Source organism: Castor canadensis, chromosome 17 (assembly GCF_047511655.1).
Source record: "Castor canadensis chromosome 17, mCasCan1.hap1v2, whole genome shotgun sequence".
Classification (NCBI taxonomy): Eukaryota; Metazoa; Chordata; class Mammalia; order Rodentia; family Castoridae; genus Castor; species Castor canadensis.
This window is the reverse complement of record NC_133402.1, coordinates 51,242,522-51,262,448: the sequence shown is the minus strand read 5'-3', so window position 1 is coordinate 51,262,448 and position 19,927 is coordinate 51,242,522. Positions and strand designations below refer to the sequence as shown.

At 44.5% G+C, this 19,927-nt stretch overlaps 1 protein-coding gene across 6 annotated transcripts in view; it reads right to left on the bottom strand.

The window, feature by feature from the left end:
* Positions 1-1,514: 1,514 nt before the first annotated feature.
* The window catches only part of Rad54l2 (RAD54 like 2), a 106,489-nt gene continuing 88,076 nt past the window's right edge, over positions 1,515-19,927 (bottom strand). For all 6 annotated transcript variants that reach the window (XM_074059349.1, XM_074059348.1, XM_074059350.1 and 3 more), the window contains 9 exons: positions 19,424-19,542; positions 17,682-17,781; positions 16,641-16,846; positions 16,112-16,284; positions 15,424-15,620; positions 12,650-12,849; positions 10,971-11,060; positions 9,001-9,093; positions 1,515-7,515 (listed from right to left, as the gene is read on the bottom strand). In XM_074059349.1, coding sequence (XP_073915450.1) covers positions 6,521-7,515; positions 9,001-9,093; positions 10,971-11,060; positions 12,650-12,849; positions 15,424-15,620; positions 16,112-16,284; positions 16,641-16,846; positions 17,682-17,781; positions 19,424-19,542 — 2,173 coding nt within the window. In that variant the 3' untranslated portion in view covers positions 1,515-6,520. The remainder of the gene's footprint in view (positions 7,516-9,000; positions 9,094-10,970; positions 11,061-12,649; positions 12,850-15,423; positions 15,621-16,111; positions 16,285-16,640; positions 16,847-17,681; positions 17,782-19,423; positions 19,543-19,927) is intronic.

Genomic DNA, 19,927 nt, shown 5'->3' with positions numbered 1-19,927 from the left:
TCCTTCCAGATTTATGGTGGAGGCAGGGAAGGTGACAACTGTGCTCATAAGCTTTGCTGCTCACAAGCTTGGCTACAAGACAGGCTAGGCCAAGGACTACCATGGTGCTTCTGACAAGAATTGCTGTTTAGGAGGGGATCACCTAGAAGTAACACCAGGAAGGTGGCTGTGGAAAAAGAAGCCATAGAGCTTGTGGATACCACTATTACATAGCAATGGGCAGGCTGGGCACACACATGCAGCTGTAATCCTGGCTTCCTTTTCCTCTGCATCACATTCTCCCATAGGCAAGGAGAACTGAGCCTCATCCACAGGGCCAAGTCTGTCCCAATACTCTGGGCAGACTGCCAGAATAGGCAGCTGGCCCCTCTCAGGCACTCAGGGCTGGGCCAGCAGGTTGTGACAGTAGTTTTACCTGTAAACATCAAACATATTATGATCAGGTGCTCCAGGCAGGTGGGCTATACACTGGGAAACATTTCCTGTGACATAAGGAGGGGGTGTGGCACTGAGTCAGAGACAGCCTCTGCCTTCAGGGTTTGCACAGCAATTTCTCCTACTTCTCAGAAGTTGATGCGCTTCTCCCAGGAAATCATTTGTCTTTCCTTACCCTGTCCACTCTGCTCACGTCCTTTAACCTGGTTGGGAGCTCCAGAGCCCCACTTGAGAGTTCAGGGTGTACCTTAGGAGCTTCAGCATTCTGTTGTGGAAAAAGAGTCAGCCAGCAACTGAACTGTAGGCCATCAGACAGCCAAGGCTTCAACAGTGGTGTGATACTTGCAAGGCCTCAACTGGCCACTGGGAGGCAGCAGCCTCCTTTGCAAGGCATTTTCTTCACTCCCTCTCTCAACAGGAGACCTGCTCACCTTCTGTCCACCCTCAGCCCTATCTCCCAATAGCAAATATTCCCCTATCATGAGCTGAGACTTGGGTTTGGTCTCCTCTTGCCCTCTTCTAGCCAGGGAATCCCCACAGAGGATCTTTAATTCTCCCTTTATAAATCTCCAGAGAATATTTCCCCAGGACCCCACCCCTTAAACTTGGGAAGCTAGAATGGCCTATTGCCTTCTCCCCATCCCTACCCCCCACTCCAAAGCACTGGTATGCTTTCTGTGGGCAATGGCTAGCTCTCAACTCAGATGACAATCAGAGAACACACATACAGTGTAAGATGCTTTCCAACACCGCCACCCTTCACTTTCCACCCTCTGAAGGCACTGATGCTGACCCAGTTCCACAGCCTAGACTCACAACCTAGACAGGGCTGGCCCTGAAGGACCAGCTAAGCCTCAACAACTCCAAGTCAGCTTTGTTGTTTCCCCCAAGAGCCTGGAAATACAGTGCTAGCAGAGTACCCAAACCTCTTCAGGTAAACAAAGGAGAAAAAACGAGTGAAACCCACTGTTTCCCACCTGTTTCACCCCCAAGTGCTGTCCCACTTGGGGGACATATTCCTTTTACCATCACCCAACTAGGCAGCTGTCCAGACAATTCCTTGACCAAATGACACTGCCTTCTTGAGTTTAAATTTTATTTTACAAAAAGAGAAATAAAGAAAACTGATAGGCAGTTATACTGACTTACAATTGTTTGCTTTTTGTTTTTTTGTTTTTTTTTTAAAAAAAAGTGACATGAAACACAAGTAAAAATAAATACGTCATAGAAACAGCCAGTTGCCCAGTCTCTGGGGCAGAAGCGCCTGCCCTGCTGAGAGAGGAGGGAAGCCCATGATCACACCAGCAGCTGGATCACCCAGCCACAGATGCTCCTCTAAACCAGGCACAGGTCCCAGGCCTCAGGGGCATCCTGAGGAAAGAAGAAGGAAAACCAAAGCCAGGTGCGAGGGCCCTGGGGCCACCTCATCTCTCTCCACCCTCCCCTCCCCCCAGGAGCAATGTGGCCTTAGTGGTTATCCATTGCAACCCCCCTCAACCCACCTGGACCCTCCAATCCCTCTGAAGAGGGCACAAGGAAAAAAACCTGTCTTGGGCAGGCTTGGTGGATTCTTCTCGTGAGTCCCCAGCCCACCCTGAGTAACACACCCACTTACTAGTCATTTTACACCAAGGTGCACATGAACACACTTGTGCTCATGCATACAACACACACACACAACATACACTCAAACACAGCTGGGCTGAGCTCTCTTGGGGGGAGGTGGTCCTGGGTTAGGTCACAGTATGAGGTCCCCTCTCGTCTGAGCATCATCCCAGTAGTGGTAGCAGAGAGTACCCAAACCTCCCCGGGCCCTCTTCATTGCAAACTGCAGCCTGCCTAGCAACTTCTCCCCACCACATTAGATGACTATAACAGACTTTCGAAGAGGGGAAAGGCGCAGACGGGTCCCTGAAGAGCAAAGAAGGTGGAAACTACCTGCTCAGGAAGTTCATCGGTGTAAGACTCAGGTATCCATAAAAGGCCTAGGGACAAGGTAGTGGCACAGGACAGACACTGAAGGGTCACAGCAGAATACACTAGGCAGAAAAGTTGGTAGGAAGGGAGCTGAGTCTGAAGGTGAGCAACAGACAGTGAATCATTCTCAAATAAGTCTTGAGGTGCTCATTTCCTGGGAACAGCCAGCAGAGGGCCAGAAAGGCTCCTGGGGTCCTTTGGAAGAAGGATGATTTCTCTCAGGAGTTTTGGTGGTGGAAGAGCAACTAGCTGAGTGCACAGAAAGCAAAGTTCAGATGGGTGAGACTAGTCCACTGAGAAATCAAAGGGAAGTGGGAAGCAGCAGGTCATACCCAGGAACACTAGGATTGAGGAATGTAAAGCCCCCAGAAGACCTTCTCCATGGGATAAGGACTCAGGTCCAGAGCAGTGAATGCCAGGCTTAAATATACTGACATACAGAGAGCCTTGCTCTGCTGGCATCTTGTAGTGACAGTCTCATCTACGTGGCTGATGTTTGGTTCTTTCAGCCAATCAGCAAAGCTTATCACAGCTCTTTGCTTCATGCTCCCAGAGTGGGAAGTTTTGTTTTCAATTGTGAGTCACAAATATAATCTACACACTAATTCCTAGGGAACACAGTTATATGGACAAGTCAGTTATGATGAAGCCAGGAGATAAGATAGATACCTTAAGCAGCATAATTCAAAGGAGTGAGAACTTCAGAGATATTCACTCTACAGGAAAAGATCTGACTCAACATGGTTCACTTACTTCCCATCTTAAACAGCTTTGTCCCTGCCAGCAATCTTTAGCCACAAAGACATTAAGAAAAGGAAATCAAGCATCACTAGAAAAGGTAATCTTGAATCATTCTAGTACTGTATTTCCTAGGATAAAAACTTAAGCTACACCAAATCAGTAGGACTTGAGAGACTCTTGAAAACATTCCGTGGAAAACAGTAGTGAGGGAAAATGCCTGAGCCAGGCCAGATTGGCTGCTTTCCCTCTGATCACCAATGGTCCTTCCTACCCCATAACTCAGGTTTGCATTGTGAGTGGAATCCACCATCAAGCATTTTTTTTATTTTTTTATTTTTTTGGCTTTTTGTGACCAGATCTCCCTCTGTAAGCCTGGGGCTGGCCTTAAACTGGAGATCCTCCTGTCTCAGCCTCCCAAGTGCTGGGACTACAGGCATGAACACCATGCCCATCTTGGCTTACCAAGTGTTTTTGATCAAAGAAACTGTAAAACATGGTTCTTAAGCTCTGGGACACTTCAGTTTCCCTTACACATATGCTCATGCTTGGTGTGCATGCATGTTTGGCCACCAGCACACATGAAGAGACAATAGAAAAATCAGAGAAGTGTTTTCAGTTTCATTAAAAAAGAAAAAAGAAAAACCCATAGAACTGATTTCATTTTAATTTCCAATGATCTCTTCCCCACCCTCACACAATAGAAGCTGTACATCATCAGAAAGTCTTCTGTAGCCAAGTCAGCTTCCCAGAATTATGGCCTTTGCTGAAATGAAGCAAGTCTCAGGCCCTAGAACCACACTGGGTACAAAGCACACATGTGCTGCCTCTCAGAATACCTATTTACTTTCTGGCAACTGAAAAGGCCTGTCCCTTCAATAACTGGTTTCTGTTCCCTACTGAAATAGTTTCTGGCTTCTCAGATGACTGCAGTGATTTCCTGTGAGAGAACACAGAAACAGAAACACCCTTTTCCCCCAAACACACATGCACATGCGCACACACATACACGGGCACACATCTCTGAGATCCCAATGTTCTAGGGTCTGATGCATTTCTGTAACCCAGGTTCTCAGTGTATTCTGCAAATTGAAGATTCAGACAAGCTAACTCCTACTGCACCAAACTCAACCTGAGAGCTTACTCCAACTGATTCCCTTCACTATCCACTCTTGAGCTGCATCTGACAGAGAAAGCACTGGTTGGAACTGCTATTTTTAAATTATTAAAATAATTTGCATAGCTAAATTGTAGATCTAAGGCTTCTATGAGTAGAAGAGTTAAGTATCTGACAGGGTGCTTATGAAAACAAAGAAAGCTCCTTAAGTTCCACTTTTGGTGTTACTGGACAGCACACAAACATGCTCTCACACACACACACACACACACACACACACACACACAAACATACATGTACACGCATCCCACCACCCATTTCCTGTCTCTTTTCTGGGGAAAATTCCCCAGAGTCTGCTAAGGCCCTCCAAGAATGGAAACGGGCTGGTCAGAGGCAGGTGTGTAGCTGCCCAGTCAGGGAGAAGTCAAGGGTAGATGGTAAAGCTCTAAAGCCAGACAAGATTTGTTCACCATTTGTTCACTGCCTGACAAAGTGGAGGTGGGGTGGGGTGGGGGGAGAAGGCCAAGAAGACACAGGACACGCCAATAATAGAAGACAGCCAGTGTTTATGCTTAAGGACTAGAGTCTCCTTCCCTGGCATTGGCAACAAGGAAGGGGAAACCAGAGTACTAATGTATCCATGTTCTTTTAAGACAAAAGCCGGACTTAAGGCTCCTACAGAGGAAGGGTTTTTCCATGTTCTTTCAGAGCAGACAGACACCAGGCCCACACTAATCACCTGATAGGCTGAGAAGTCAAGATATTTCCTAACAGGAAATCAATAGTCCATTAGCTCAACCCAGCAGCTGCCTATCCACAGCTTCACTATTCAGTAGAGAGAGCCAGCCTCCGAAATCATCATAGAAGGAAGGACACAACTCCAATTCTGGAGTTCACTTACCTCCCAATAACAAATTCCATGATCCCAAGTTACAATCTCTGTGGAATGAGTCTCACCATCAAGAACTATCCAGTCTCAGGATTCCCTGATGTTCCTGAGAGGCCGTCTTCTCAAAACATAGTCATTTATTCTAACCCTTGGTCAAGTCTAACTCTCTTTTCCTAATCAATTCATCATCTACCCAGGATCTTTTTTGACCAACAGCTATGGAATCTGGGTTATTTTTAAACTTCCTTTCTCCTTCTATGTCCTACCCTTGTAACCCCTAATCTCCCCCACCAGCCCCCCCAAAATAAGACACATGAAAAGTTCAAATAATAAATAGTTGCCCATAAGAAATAAATTAACATGAAGCTCTCTAATGGAGAGGGAAAGGAAAAGGAAAGGCCACCAAGTTAGGCAGCTGGAGGCTTAGTTACACCCTGGTGAAGAATGTCTTTCCAGCCACAACTCCATGACCTCTCACTCACACTGCAGTGCTTTTCTATCCCACCTGAAAAGAGAGATCTGCTCAAAGACAGCCACTGGGAAAGGACACAGAGATTGGTAATGCCCATTTTCTCTCATGATTTTCCCCAAGCTCTAAACAAATGTGGCTCTGAAAACCAGGGACTTGAGTTAGCTGGGCCTTCTCTTCACCCAACTGGAAGGAAACTTGTGATTTCCATGGCTCTTCTCCTGGGTTCACCCTGATGTTCGACTAATAGTTGCCATGAACCACCTCACTCTGATTTTCATTTAAAAAAGATAAATTCATTTTTTAGTTCCTCCCTCCCTCCCACCATCACCCCTGTTCTGCTACATACATGTACATACATATACATACACACTCATAAACACACATTCCTGGTCTGCTTCCTTCCCACCCCCTAAAAAGACCCCACTTTGCATGGGATCTCAGTCTGCTCTCCCTGCCCACCCTCCTTCTCTGACTCACTCTCCTTCCCTCCCCTCCCCTCCCCAGGCCAAACTAAGTCACCCAGTAAGGCAGCTCTCCTGGGAGAGAATGTTCCCAAATGGGATGTGAGCTTTGACACTCAGATGGGCGAGCAAGCAAGCAGACAGCATAAGCAAGGCAGGAAGGAAGAAAGACAGGCTGCCCTGTCCCTCTATCCCTATTTTGGGTCCCTGATTTCCTGCTATTGCTGCTCTGTTGAATTTTTTTTTTCTTTTTTGCCTCTTTTGTTAAGCATCAACAGAGCCTTGCCACTGTGGCCAACTACTCTTCTTTGTTGTCTTCTACCTTTTCCCTCCTGCCAAGTACCCTATTCTCACAGAGCCCACCCCACTGCCTTACAGCTTGGTGGGCAACCTGCTAGGGTCCCCAAGTGAGGTGGAGAGGGGCTCCCCAGCTATTTCCCAGTGACCTCTATCACATCATCATCTTTATCCTCATCATCATTGGAGCTGAACCCCACCTCGGCAACCTCATGTGAGTCAAATGGAGGCACCTGGGACCGGAGGAGGCCACCAGCTGGGTAGCCTGCATGTGGGGACATATAGCCTGGGTAGACAGACATGCCCCGTGAAATGTTGCTGGGCAAGACAGGGGAAGGAAAAGGCGCAAACATCCTCGGCTCGGACAGGAGTGGCTGTGAGAATGGGAGTGAATAGCTGGGTAGTATCCCTGGCACAGAGGGGTTGAGCATGAAGGAGGGGTTGCTGGCAGTGACTGAGGTAGCCGTGGAAGAGGAACTGACGGGGCCTGCTGGCACCAGAGGGTCAGTAGTCACTGGAAACACCAGGCGGGCATCTGCCAGCAAATTGGACAGCTGGTAGTAGGAAGGTGTACTGCCCATAAACAGGGAGTTCTCCCCAGCCTGGGAGGTGAAGGGAGGGGTGAGGTTATGGTTTAAGGAGACGGGTGGCATGGCAAACCCGCCAGAGACTGGATACCCGTGTTCATACGGCTGCACGGGGGCAGGCAGATGGCCTTTCCTGGACCGCCGGCGGGCTGACTCCTGGGTGGCAGATGGAGTGACCAACTTTCGCTTGTGGCCTCTTAAGTCCAGCATTGGGTGCCTGCTACCACAGGGCTGGCCAGTCACCAAGAGGGAACTATTGAGGCAATGACCCCCAAGGTGTGGCTCAGTTCCAAGAACTGTCCCAGGAACAGCACTGTTGTCCACAAGTTGGGCTGGGGGGCCAGGCAGGGTGGCATTGGTGCTTGGGGAGCTCTGACAGGATTCCCGAGCAGCAGCCACATCTGCATACTGCTGGAGCTCACTGATGATCTCTGGGCTGTCAGGAGAGACGGGCCTGGCTAGCCCCTCAGGGTCAGGGGCTTTGGGTGATGAGGCACTGTGTCTGCCGTTGCTTGTGGATGCAAGAGAAGGTCCCTGGGAACCTGGAGAAAAAAATACAGGAAACTGAGACCAGAATAGCAAGGGATAGAAGAGGGATTAAAGGGAAAAATTCCATTTAAGAAAAAAAAAATATTGTCTTATGGTCCCCAAAATTCTAAGTTTTATGTCTAAACAATATCATCCAGTCAACCTTTTTCCAGTCCCAAAGAAAGAAAGCTGGGCTGGTAGAGTAGCACAAGCAGCAGAGTGCCCACCTAGCAAGCGTGAGGCCCAGAGTTCAAACCCCAGTATCACAACCACCAAACACAAAAAAAAAAAAAGAAAAGAAAAAAAGAAAGAAGAAAGAAATCCCTTGATTCTAGATAAAAGTCTATCCACAAAAGGGCAAGTAACTTTTCTATACCTCAGGTTCCCCCATTTGTAAAATTCTACCAACAGTGAATCCTACAAGATAATGGATAAGAAACAGATACTCATTCTTAAAACTAATCAGACTTTTTCTGAGGGCAACAGATAGTCAGTGACTTGGGGGCGGTGGGGAGGGGGACATGAAATTAAAGACCAGCCCATCCTGATTTGAACACAAAACAAAATTCACAGCTATGAAATACAATTGGGATAACTAGGAAATCTGAATATGGCCTGGATAGTAGGTAGGATATGAAATTGTTAACTTTTCTTTTACTGTGACAATGGTGTTGTGCCTAGGAGGAGAATGTCCTTAATTTTAAGAGATGCTTTGAAGTATTTAGGATAAAATGAAATGATGTCTTCAAATTACAAATGTATCAAATTATAGAAAGGCAGGGAAAGACAGAGATTTATAGAAAATGACTGGGTCTAGGTGCTCTTTTTCTATCCTGTCTGTTTTTGTGAAACTTTCCATAATTCAAAGAGAGAAACAAGAGTAGTCTAACTCTCGTATCTCAGTGGTGGAATGATGAATTAGAACCATTCCCACTGAGGAGAATTTGACAAGAGTTCATAACATTGTTAATATGCCATACATATACCCTTTAACCTTTGACCTGGCAATCCCACTTCTAGGAATGTGTCCCATAGTCACCCACATGTCAGTAGTAGATGAGTAAAATAATCTAAATGTGTATCAATAGGGAATTATCTAATACGCTGTGTTATACCCAATCCTGTGCAGACCCTCAATGAGGCTTATCTAGAAGAAATTACAAGAAATGAGTGAAAAAAAGAATAAATAGTATGGTATACTAGTATTTGTTTTAAAAGTACCAAGAAAATTGATCTGCATAATTCACATACATATATTTTATACACACACACACCTGTAACATGTATAGAATATCTCTGAAAAAAATAAAAAAGAGCAGCACCTCCAAGGAGGAGCAATGGCTAGCTGATGATATGGAGGAAGAAAAACCTGCTTTTCACTTGCCCGTTTTTGTGTCATTGAAACTGTTAACCACGTAACACATTATCTGTGCAAAAAATAATTACAAACGAAACCAAACCAATTTGTGTAAGTCAATGGGAAATTAATGCCACCATACCTGAGGCAGCCATCCGACCATCTTCAGGAGCCTTTGGTTTGCCAGTTGCACGGACAGCAAAGATCCGCCCATCACTGGTGCGGATGTACGTCCCTATGAAGAGACATAAGGTAGGCTGTTTAGAAATAGATACGCAGTGTAGCCAACCCTGAGAAATTCCAGGCCTAGGCACCATGGGCTGGGAAACAAATTGGGTCTCAAACCCCCTCTCAAGACCCCTGAAATGAGTGGGATAACTGAGCTATGACCCCTAATTATTCACCTACTCCACAAATGTTGATTGCTAGCCTACCAAGTACCAGGCACGGTTCTAGCACTGAATTACTCAAGACAGAAAGGGATCTGTCTCATGGAGCTTAGTCTCTCTATAAGAGGAAACAGATTAATTATACCAGAATGTATCAGGAAGAGTTCAATGCAATAGAGAAAATAAATAGGTGTTGTGAAAGAGAAAAAATGGCACCCTCTGTTCCAGGTATTTTGGCACAGGTCCTCTTCTAGATCTTGAAAGAAGTAGCCTTATTATCCCAATAATCTCCCTCACTTGGTAGAGAATTCAAGACCTGCATTCTCTTCCCACAAGGCACTAATCTACCTTCTCTTCAATCTTGCATATGTCATTTGATCAATATTCTGGAATGTCATGGCCATCTCTAGGCCAGGGGTTGGCAAACTTTTCATTAAGTGTCCAGAGAGAGTAAACATTTGTGGCTTTATAAGCCATACGGTCTTTGTCGCAAGTACTCGATTGTGCTACTGTAATATGAAACATTTTGGCATAGCTGCATTCCAATAAATCTTTACTTACAGACACTGAAATGTTCATTTCATAATTTTCACATCACAAAATACTACTTTCAAATTCAACCATGTGAAAATGTAAAATTCACATTTAGATTTCAGGTACAATAATAGGCAATGGGCTGAACTTGGCCCATAGGTCATAGTTTGCTGACTCCTGCTCTAGGCTAGGAAGAGCACAGTTAAAGGACTGGTTCTAAACTAGGAAGAACCCAATATGAAAGGTAGGTAGAGTCATATCTGTGTGTGTTTGAACTTCATGGCACCTTCTCCCTGAGCCTAAAGGTACTCTGATCCAACAGAGGCTAGGGTAAAATCTCCTTGCCAAACATAAAGCTCAAGCAGGCTTACAAAGGAATGGAGCTTAATTAAAGGCTCACAGGAAGACAGGCTTAGATTGTGTCCTGATACTGTTTAGCCCAGATTTTTTTCATTCCAGCAATCTCAGTTCCCTCTGTAAGGAGGTCAGAGATAGATATGGACTTTTTCAATTACCACACTTGAATATTCTATCATGTAATCCTTGTGTACTGATTCATCTACACAATACATGTCCTAGCCTGGGACCCCCATCCTGCTCTAAGCAAGTGTGTATAAATAACATAATACCACATATGTTGACTTATAACCCATTCCACAACTCTTTCCCTCCAATTTTGTTTTCCTGGTATCCATCCATCCTCATCCCAAGATTCTCCATAAGAACAATGGCAAAACCCAGTGCCAATGGTTCATGGCTGTAATCCTTCCTACTTGGGAGGGTGAGATCTCGAGGATTGTCATTCAAGGCCAAAGCAGGCTAATAGTTTGTGAAACCCTATCTCCAAAAGAATCAGAGCAAATGCATTAGAGGTGTGGCTCAAGTGGTAGATTCCCTGCTTTGCGAACATGAACACTGAATTCAAACTCTAGTCCCACCAAAACAAAATCAAACCAAACCAAACAATATAACCAAGAAACCCTAATTATCTTCTTCTTAAGCTGTTGAATGACAGCCTCTGGGCTCAACCTTACTAAGCTCTTATAAATGCCATTTTCTCATACTTCTACCAATTGTAACATTCTTATGGGATGCTTCCTATGCCCTCAGATCAAGCCATAGTATTTACTCTGCTTCCAGCCTAGAACTCTCAGCCAAAGGTAGGGGATAGACCCTTGGCCAGACTTACCTTTCGTCCCCCGGATGATGTGGATGCTCTCACCAGCATTAATTCTTGCCTGAACATCTGTGGAGCTGTTGAGTCCAGGAATAACAATATCTAGTGAAAAACAAAAATCACATTTAGATTAAATAGGGCCTGACTGAAGAAGGAAAAGAAAATGCAAAGTCCTACATATACCCCAAGTCCTCACTGGTTTCACACAAGCCTTTCTGTAGAGCAAAGGTTCAGAACCAAGGAAGGTAAAGCAAGCAGAACCTTTTACATTTGTCTGAACAAATAATATAATAAAAACAACCTGTTTAGAAATATGATCCTCTTTCTGATCAATTTCCCTTGCTTTTAATTAGAAATTTACAGTTTTAGGGAAGGGCAAGGTGGCTGAAGCCTATAATCCTAACTGTTGCAGAGGCAGAGATCAAGAGGATTGTAGTTCCAGAGACAGGCAAAAAGTTCAGGAAACTTATCAATGGCTGGACACAGTAGGACACATTGTCATCCAGCTTTGCAGGGAAGCACAAATAAGGATTGAGGTCCAGGTCAGTCCAGGCATGAAGAAAGACCCTGTCTTAAAAATAATCAGTGCAAAAGAGTCTGGAATAGAGGGTCTTCTTAGCAAGCACAAGACCCTAAATTTGATCCCCCAGTACTGACCCACCCCCAAAGAAATTCAGAGCTTTGGGTTTAGAAAGGACTTTTTAGGGGATTGGTACTTGTTTGTGTGTATGGTTTTGGGGCTGTTTGTTTCAGACAGGGTCTCACTAAGTGACTCAAACTTTCAATCTTCCTGCCTCCACCTACCAAGTGCTGAGATTATAGGCAAACACCACCATGCCTGGCTTAATAAGTTTTAGTTCAAATGGTGATTTCCATGTGATTTTTTTTTCTCCTCCCTAAACTATTTTCATGTATCCATTCAATGTCACTTTAGGCTCTGAAAGTAGCCTCATCCCTTTCCTTCCTAGTGTTACACCATATCTAGAGAAAAGTAGTTCCAAGAATCAGCAGAAAAGTAGGACTGCAAAGGGTTCTCTTTTTTATTTTTGCACATTTCAATTTTTTAAAAACGGAATGTATTGTTTTTATCTTTAGAAAAATCAAAGAAGATATTTTCATTAAAATTTATACATCATGAATTATTGCTAAATAACAAGATATAAAACAAGATCATGAAATGCTTTCCTTCTCAATCACTCTGAATCCCAGAACTAACTCTAGGGGTAGGTAGGATACCCACCTCCCACCACTGCTCATTCCCACCATGCTCAATCTACATCAAAGTCACACAGGAAGAAGCAAGTAACATTCAGGTCTTCTAATTACATCAGGAGGTTGATTGTTGTCCTTCATACCTAGCTGACCCTATAGTCAGACAGGGCACAGCAGTCATAGCTCTTGAGAACTTCTGAGGCCAAGCCGTGGTTCCAGGAACATTTCCACAATCCCTATAGTGCTCAGAGGATCCCACCCACCATACTCAAGAAAATGTAGTTCTGTATTATTATTTTTAAAATATTTTACAAGAATGTAGATTCCTCAACACAAGGGACTGCTATCTTCTCTAAGTTTTACTACCGTGCCAAGTATAGTAAGGTCTACACAAAAGGTGTTTAAAAAATACTTCCTGAATGAACAAAGTTATGTAAAAAGGGACAATACCCCCAGAATAGAACCCAGGAGTTCCCAACCTGTTGTGGTGACCACCTTCTGCACAAGGACTCCCGCCCGCTGCAGGTAGTTAATGGGGAAGTTCATGGATGGATTTGTGCTGGAGGCAGAGCTTACAGTGCCCCCCAGTGGGACATGCCGGGGCATCATAGGGATGGGGGTGGATTGTACAGGACGAACACTGGCCACAGGCTTTTCATCACCCTTCAGTGTTGGCTGCCTGCAAGAGAAAGACAAACCCACTCAGAGTTGGCAGAACAGCTGTAGAACCTCTCCAGACAGCAAAGAGAAGCAGGGAAGAACCTGCAGGGTCTGGTCAACTCAAACAAAGACTTATGGCAGGACTGAGACAGAGTGGCAGAGGGTTAAAAGTCAGAGATAGAGTCAGATGTCAATAGAATAAGACCTTTCTGGAGATGGAGGGTGCCATCTGCTCCTATAGAATTTGGATCATCTATATCAGGAGTTAGTCTCTGAAGGAAAGTTAGAATGATACAAAGATGCAAAAGGGAGGACCATAGTGTACGCTAAGTTGAAGACCAATGGGTACAATTTTCCCCACTCACCCTGAGATGCCAGGAGTTCTGGTGATCTTGATAGACGAGCTGTTCCAACCTTAGCCATCTCTCCTCTCCTCTTTCCTTCTCTCTCTCTCTCTCTTTCTCTCTCTCTCTCCCTCATACACACACACACCCTCAGGTATCAGTAAGTAATACAGACACCCCTCTCTTTTCCATATTTACTTTTCATCAGGCTCCTCCTGGCTTATGCTTGGGCCAGTCTCCACAATGCCCTCTAGTCATGACCACCATATGAAAGCAGCAGCAAAGCACTGTGCACAAACATTAAGCTTCTAAAGGGCACGGTATCACAGCCAACTTGAGCTGTGAATCTCTTACTACCAAAATGTTACCCCATGGTCAATGGTGCATTCCTCACTGCTAACCTTCCTTTTGACTGTATGTTGTTACTTTTGGGGAAAATTACTCCTGATTCAAAATGTCTAAAATAAATCCCTATCCCTGTCTTTGGGCCTGGGAAAGAGATTCCCTTAAACTAGTATTTTCTTCCTCATCTGACTGAAGACTGGTCCATAAGAGAACACTTTATACCACTCTGCTGTCAGTGTTATAATGCATGTATGACTCCTCAATCATGCTGCTCTCAGGCTGCTATAGCCCTTTTAGGCTAGAACCTCCTTTGGTCCTATGGACCTCTAATTCCAAGACAGGCCAGATGCATAGGTCTGGGCCCATTTCCTCAATTTCTTCATTGGGTTTGTAGGAGTTGACAGTGAGTTGACAAGAGTTGGAGGCCCCAGTCAATAAGAATCTCAATGGGTCAATGGGAGTCAATGGGTCAGATGTCAATGGGACTCCATGAAGGATCAAAAGTCCAAAGGGAGGGCTGTAGCTGTAGCTCAGCGATAGAGTGCTTACCTAGCATGCGCAAGGTCCTGGGTTCAAGCTCCAGCCCCACCCCACCCCCCAAAAAACAAAAAGTCAGAAGAGTAAAAAGAACCCAGCCCAAGCTGCATACTCTGACAGGAATTTGGGAAAGAAGACCTCCTCACATGTATCCACGTAGAATAAAGAATCAACAAATTGATGGTATGGTCCCCCAAATGCTATGAGAATCTGGTGCCTCCACAACGCCAGAACTGGGCCAGAAATGGAGCTGACATCTCTCACAGCCCAGTTTGAACCATTTGTTACATCTTCCTCCCACATGGCTCAGGCTTAGTTTACCCTGCTGTTATAGAAGAGAAAAAGAGATGCAATACTATCTTAGAAAATGAAATAGAAATAAGAAGTTTGAAGGCTTTGAAAGGACTTTCTACTTGAAAGCATGTTTGTTATATAAGAGATGACATATTTGGGCTAGGGGCTGATAGAGCATTTCCCTAGCACATGAAGGCCCTGGGGTCAATCCCCAGCACTGCAATTAAAAAAAAAAGGTGGGGGGAGATTTACTCAAAAAAAAAAAAAAATCAGTGTCTTATATAAAATCTTATATGGTTTAATTTCCTCATTTGGCAAGGTGTCTCTATCTACCTAAAATGTTAAATCTATTCCTCTCGAAAATAATCTTTAAGAAAATCAGACAATTAAAAAATGCAAACCATTCAATTAGGCAGCTGATCTGGTTACTAAATGGGAATGTGAGGGTTGTGAGGTACTTTGTCTTGAAATGGGAAAAAAAAAAGACACATAGATATCTACTCTGTAATATCTTACATAGAGCCTCCCTTTCCTCTTAGCAGTTGGCTTTCATCCTGATCATATGCTCCACAGCTCCAGAAATTGTACTTAAAAAATTTTTTTCTCTTTTTTTTTTTGCTCAGAAGTATAACACGGTCACAAAATGAAAACCTATTAGGAGTAGCAGAACTCCCCAGCTCTAATCCAAGGCCCAGAGATATATATATGGTCTTCACCCTTGAACTTCACTGAGATCTAGGGCCAAGGTGATAGGGGTAGGTTGTAGCTATCTGGAAGGCTGATGTGGCTGATGTGGTTTGGGAAGCTACACTCCCTATGCCACTCAGAGGTTCAAAGGGCTCACCCAAGTGACAAAGCTAGCAGTTCACTTTTCCAGCCAATGTAGTTAATAGCAAGGTTACTTACAACACCAGGATTGCTGAACTGCTTTGGCATTTGACCCTAAAGGAAGACCTTTTAGTTCACAACAGACAAAAACCAACTTACAGACTCTCCCTTTGGTTAAAATAGCAACCAAATGAAAGGTATTTGGGCCTGGGCCAGCCATAGGACCGCCCATTTTTGAAACGCACCAGTTCCTCTGACTGAAGGCAGGGATGCTGGTCAGGCTCTGATCACTGGCAGGGTAATACTGAGCATACGATGGGCGGGTATAGGGCACTGATGTGCGCTTGTCCTCCTCGTAGCTTTTCTTTGCTGCTTTCTTCTCAGCCTTGGTCAGCTTGTGATCCTTTCGGTTGAGGAGCAATGACTCATGCTCGAAAGGCTCCTGGAGACACAAGGGATACTGTTGTTTTGATTTGTGCCAACATGTCTGATGCACAATAAGCCTTACTTTTGAACCAAGAAGGGTCTGTCTCTAGCACTAATGAAGAGCCTGCTCACAGACACACAGACAGGTTCTATCTGTCAAGACTATAGTTCACAAACTTAACCTAATATGAGCTTATATGCCTAAGCCTCTCTGCCCTATCAAAAGGATGGGGTAGTTCAGAGAGTTAAAAACTACATTTTTTCAGAACTTTTCTCTCTCATTCTGCTAGGAAAACTCACAATGGTCAAATTATTCCACATGGCTGAGCTCAGCATTTCTAAGACTAGATTGGTGTGAAGGCAGGAGGTTGGGGTAGGGAGAGGATTGTGTGGGGCAAGGAAAGGAACTTGAGTCTAAGCTCTCTGCATGAAATACCATTTTAGATGAAGGAAGCAAGCTTGTCAGACAAGTCTTCCTTGACTAAGTATGCCATGCCAGGGACTTACCTTGGTGATGAGGTGAGGGTACTTCAAACAAGCAAGTTGCAAGACTGACTCCTTGATCCCCTTTACATTCAAGGATGTTTGGGGAGCTGGCTCCTTCTCAACAAAATGCAGCAGGTTTTCTACCTCCTTTCTGGTGAAGTTTAGCATTGGATTTAGATCATCCACCACCCGATCTAGAAGGGAGAAAGTGAGCGCATGGCAAAGAAGACTGAAAACAACTACAAAGTTCAGAAGAGAGAAAGGATGTGCATGTGACATTAATGTCACTAACACCACATCAAAAGTCAAAGACCAGGTCTGAGACCCTGGTAAAATGGAAATATCATAGAAGAGAAAATTCCTAACTAGCTTGACTGGCTCTTATCATTAAACCCACCTTCAACAAGTTGAGGTCAATTCACTTTTAAGCCATGAGACTGCTGGCTTTCAGTGATTCAAAGACTGCCTGGGTTTCCACACCCTGCTCATCTCTTCCCAATCCTGCAGTCTGTGTAGAAGTGCCTCCAGAATAGCCTGGAAGATGGCCTACCTGACATGCCCTGCTTGGAAATCTGCCGGTCATAGATCTTCTTTTCAAGTGTATAATCAGCCACAAGGCGATAGATGTGACAGGGTTTTTTCTGGCCATAACGGTATACCCGACACACTGCCTGAGCATCATGGCAAGGGTTCCAGGAAGCATCAAATACCACCACTCGGTTGGCACCAATCAGATTGACGCCCAAGCATCCGGCCCTTTAAAACACAAGCCAGTATCACAGAGCCCTTAAAGATGGTTTCAAACCATGTTTGAACTCCATAATCCCAACATTATTCTCTTTGTTCTAAGCACAATAAATTCAAGGATTTTGCTGTCTTCTGATAACTAGTATGTACTCCAAGCACTGAAAAGTGTGCCCTAAAATCCAACATGGCAGGGCCTACAGCTGTCTACCCCTCTGTACAAAGTAAGGCCCCCACATCTTAGCCCCAGAGTAATGTCTCTTGGTGAGGGGAAACTTTGGCACACAGATGTTACTAGTGTTTCTCTCTAATAGCTGAGGGAGATCATGGGCTCATACCCTGCAGAGCACATTCTGAGGGCAGAAGGCAGCACAGCCTTTGAGGTGCATGAGACAAATAATGCCATTGGCCTTTACAGTTACACTGCACATTTCATTTTGTTGTTTTAATACAGGGTGTCACATATGTAGCTCAGCTAACCCCAAACTCACAATCCTTCTGCTTCCACCTCCCCAGTGCTGAGATTATAAGTATGCACCATCATGCCAAGCTGCTCTTCAGTTTTTAAAGCATTTTCACATTCTTCACATTGTCTAAGCCTAAGAACATTCCTGAGGAAAAAAACCTAATTGTGACAACTGCTAATGAAGATCTCAAAGAAATTTATAACACAAAAATGACTGGTTTTCTAACACAACTTCCTTTGGGGATCCTCTCTCTGAATTCAAAAACAAGTTATAAACCTGAGCAGATCTCTTCTGACAGAAGATGAGCCTTTGGGGTATGTGCCCAGGCGATCAATTGCTTGAACACACCCCTTTGACTTCTCCTCTCAAGCTCCACTCACCTTGTGGAGAGAAGGAACAGCCAGGTGGTGAGATTGCTGGGGTCATTGAACTGATTAATGAGCCTCTCCCTCTCAAAGGCAGGGGTGCTACCATCTAGTCCTAGAAAGGAAGGAAAACCACAAGAGGTGGACATATGAGGGCAAGGGAACTCAGCAAAAATCACAGAACAAATGTGTTTTAAAAACAAAATGGAATAAACAGAAACACACAGCACTCAGATCCTCCTCCCTGGATATACCACCGGTATATAGTAAGGTCCAAGCATCTATAATGGAGTACCATCAAGTGATTCTCACATGTAACATGGCTTCTAAATTACATTTTTCCCCTTCAGTATCTTAGGCAAATTCTAAGGCCAAGGTTCCTATACTTAAGAGAGGAGGGGCAAGAGTGTGTCAGCTCATGTAAGGTAAGAGTACACAAGACTACTCACATAAGGAACTTAGAAAACACTGGGTTAAGGTGACCTCTCTGCTTTGGCCCTGGGAGTCCTGGTGAGTGCAGGAATACTAAGCATTTCGTATTTTCGTATAAGTAATGTTCCTCCACAAGACATCTGCCTTTTGTTGTATGTATGTATTTTTATTTATTTATTTAGTGACAGAGTCTCACTATGTAACCCAGGCTGGCCTTGAACTCACAATACTCCTGCCTCTGCCTCTGGGATGCTGGAATTACAGGCAAGCACTGTCACACCTGGTGAGGCATCTGCATTTTAACAAGCTCCTGAGACTAAGAACTGGCTATAAGGAGACATAAGAGAAACAGACCTGGAGCAGTGAGATGGGACATATGAATGAAAGGGGAGGGTGAAGCTCAAAAGGGGGAGAAAAAAAATCACATTCAGTTAAGACGCAGTATAAATAAGAGAGGAAGGGCAATATTTACTATGTCAGGTGAAGGCAAAGCAAAGAATATGAAGTATCAAATGGGGAACTGAATTACTACTGTTGAAGGAAGCAACAGTTCAAATGCCTAATACTGGGGCTTCTCAATCAGGACCCCAACTTTTTACAACCTGAGTTCTCACAATTTCAAAGCAAAAGCTCACCCTGACTCATGGGCAAGCCGATACAGTACACAAGCTCTGGGTCAGACCCTATTACTTCATAGGACAGACCCTTATAACATCCAGCCAAAAGGTCAACAGAGCTGAGGTCAATGTTTCTCAACCTCTTTTTTTCTTCCATTACCATTCTTTCCCTAAGGAGAATTTTTAGACATTTTTTCCTAATCACACCATGTCTTCATGAAATTTTAAAACCCCAATTTTTCATCCTCTTAGGGTTATTTGTTTCCCTCATAGAGAAACATGAGCTAGGCTTATGCTCACTCTGCCTTGTCTCCCTGTAATCTCTATACATTCAAATTCTCCTCACCTTTTCCTGAAGGTTTCTCCATCCATCCTCACCACATCAATTCTGTCCTCCTTAAAACCCCAGTCTGGGCACTCAATCAGTGCTACTTAGTATTTACCCTTGAGTTATTGCATCTCAAAATGAAGATAAGGTCTATGCTTTCCACTTCTCTCCACTCTCCCACCTCTCCCAAGCCCCTCAAAACCTCTAGGACAGTGAGTCATACACAACAGATGGCTCTTAGTATATCCCTGCTCCCTGGCTAATCCCAGATGTTTTGCACTGGACAGAGAGGAGAGTTGGAGAAGAGAAAAAGAAAGAAGGAAAGTAAATCCTTAAGCAGATCTTGCCAAGGTTCCAGGAACAAAGCAGCAAACACTCACGGAAGTAGCTGACATTTCGAACCCACTTCTGCGCTCCTTGACCCTCAGCACCAGACAGACAGGGCACTTCTCGTTTCCCTAGGAACTCCTCGATGAGAGCCAATGTGGAAAGGCTTTGGCTGAAAGGGGAAATGTGATTCAGATGGCTCCCAGACCCAAAGGAACCTTGTTCCCAACAGGCTCATGCTCATGTTTAGCACCTTAACAGTGGGAACTCTCACAACCTGCTCCCAGTAAGTGGTAATTCCACCAAGAACACCAGGGTATTTCCCTAGCCCATAATGAGAGCATAGTTATCCACATACTTATTACCACCAACCCACTGAAAAATGTTTTTCCATTCCTTATTTCCTCTCTTGAAAAAACCTGAGGTTTCGCCCAATGCTCAAAGAGCATTCAGAATTACAAATCAGCACCACATGGCTATACACTGAATTTGACTGTGGTCCACAGGCAACCTTAGGGATCTTACTAGGGAGACAGAATCACTCAGCTGCTTCTAAA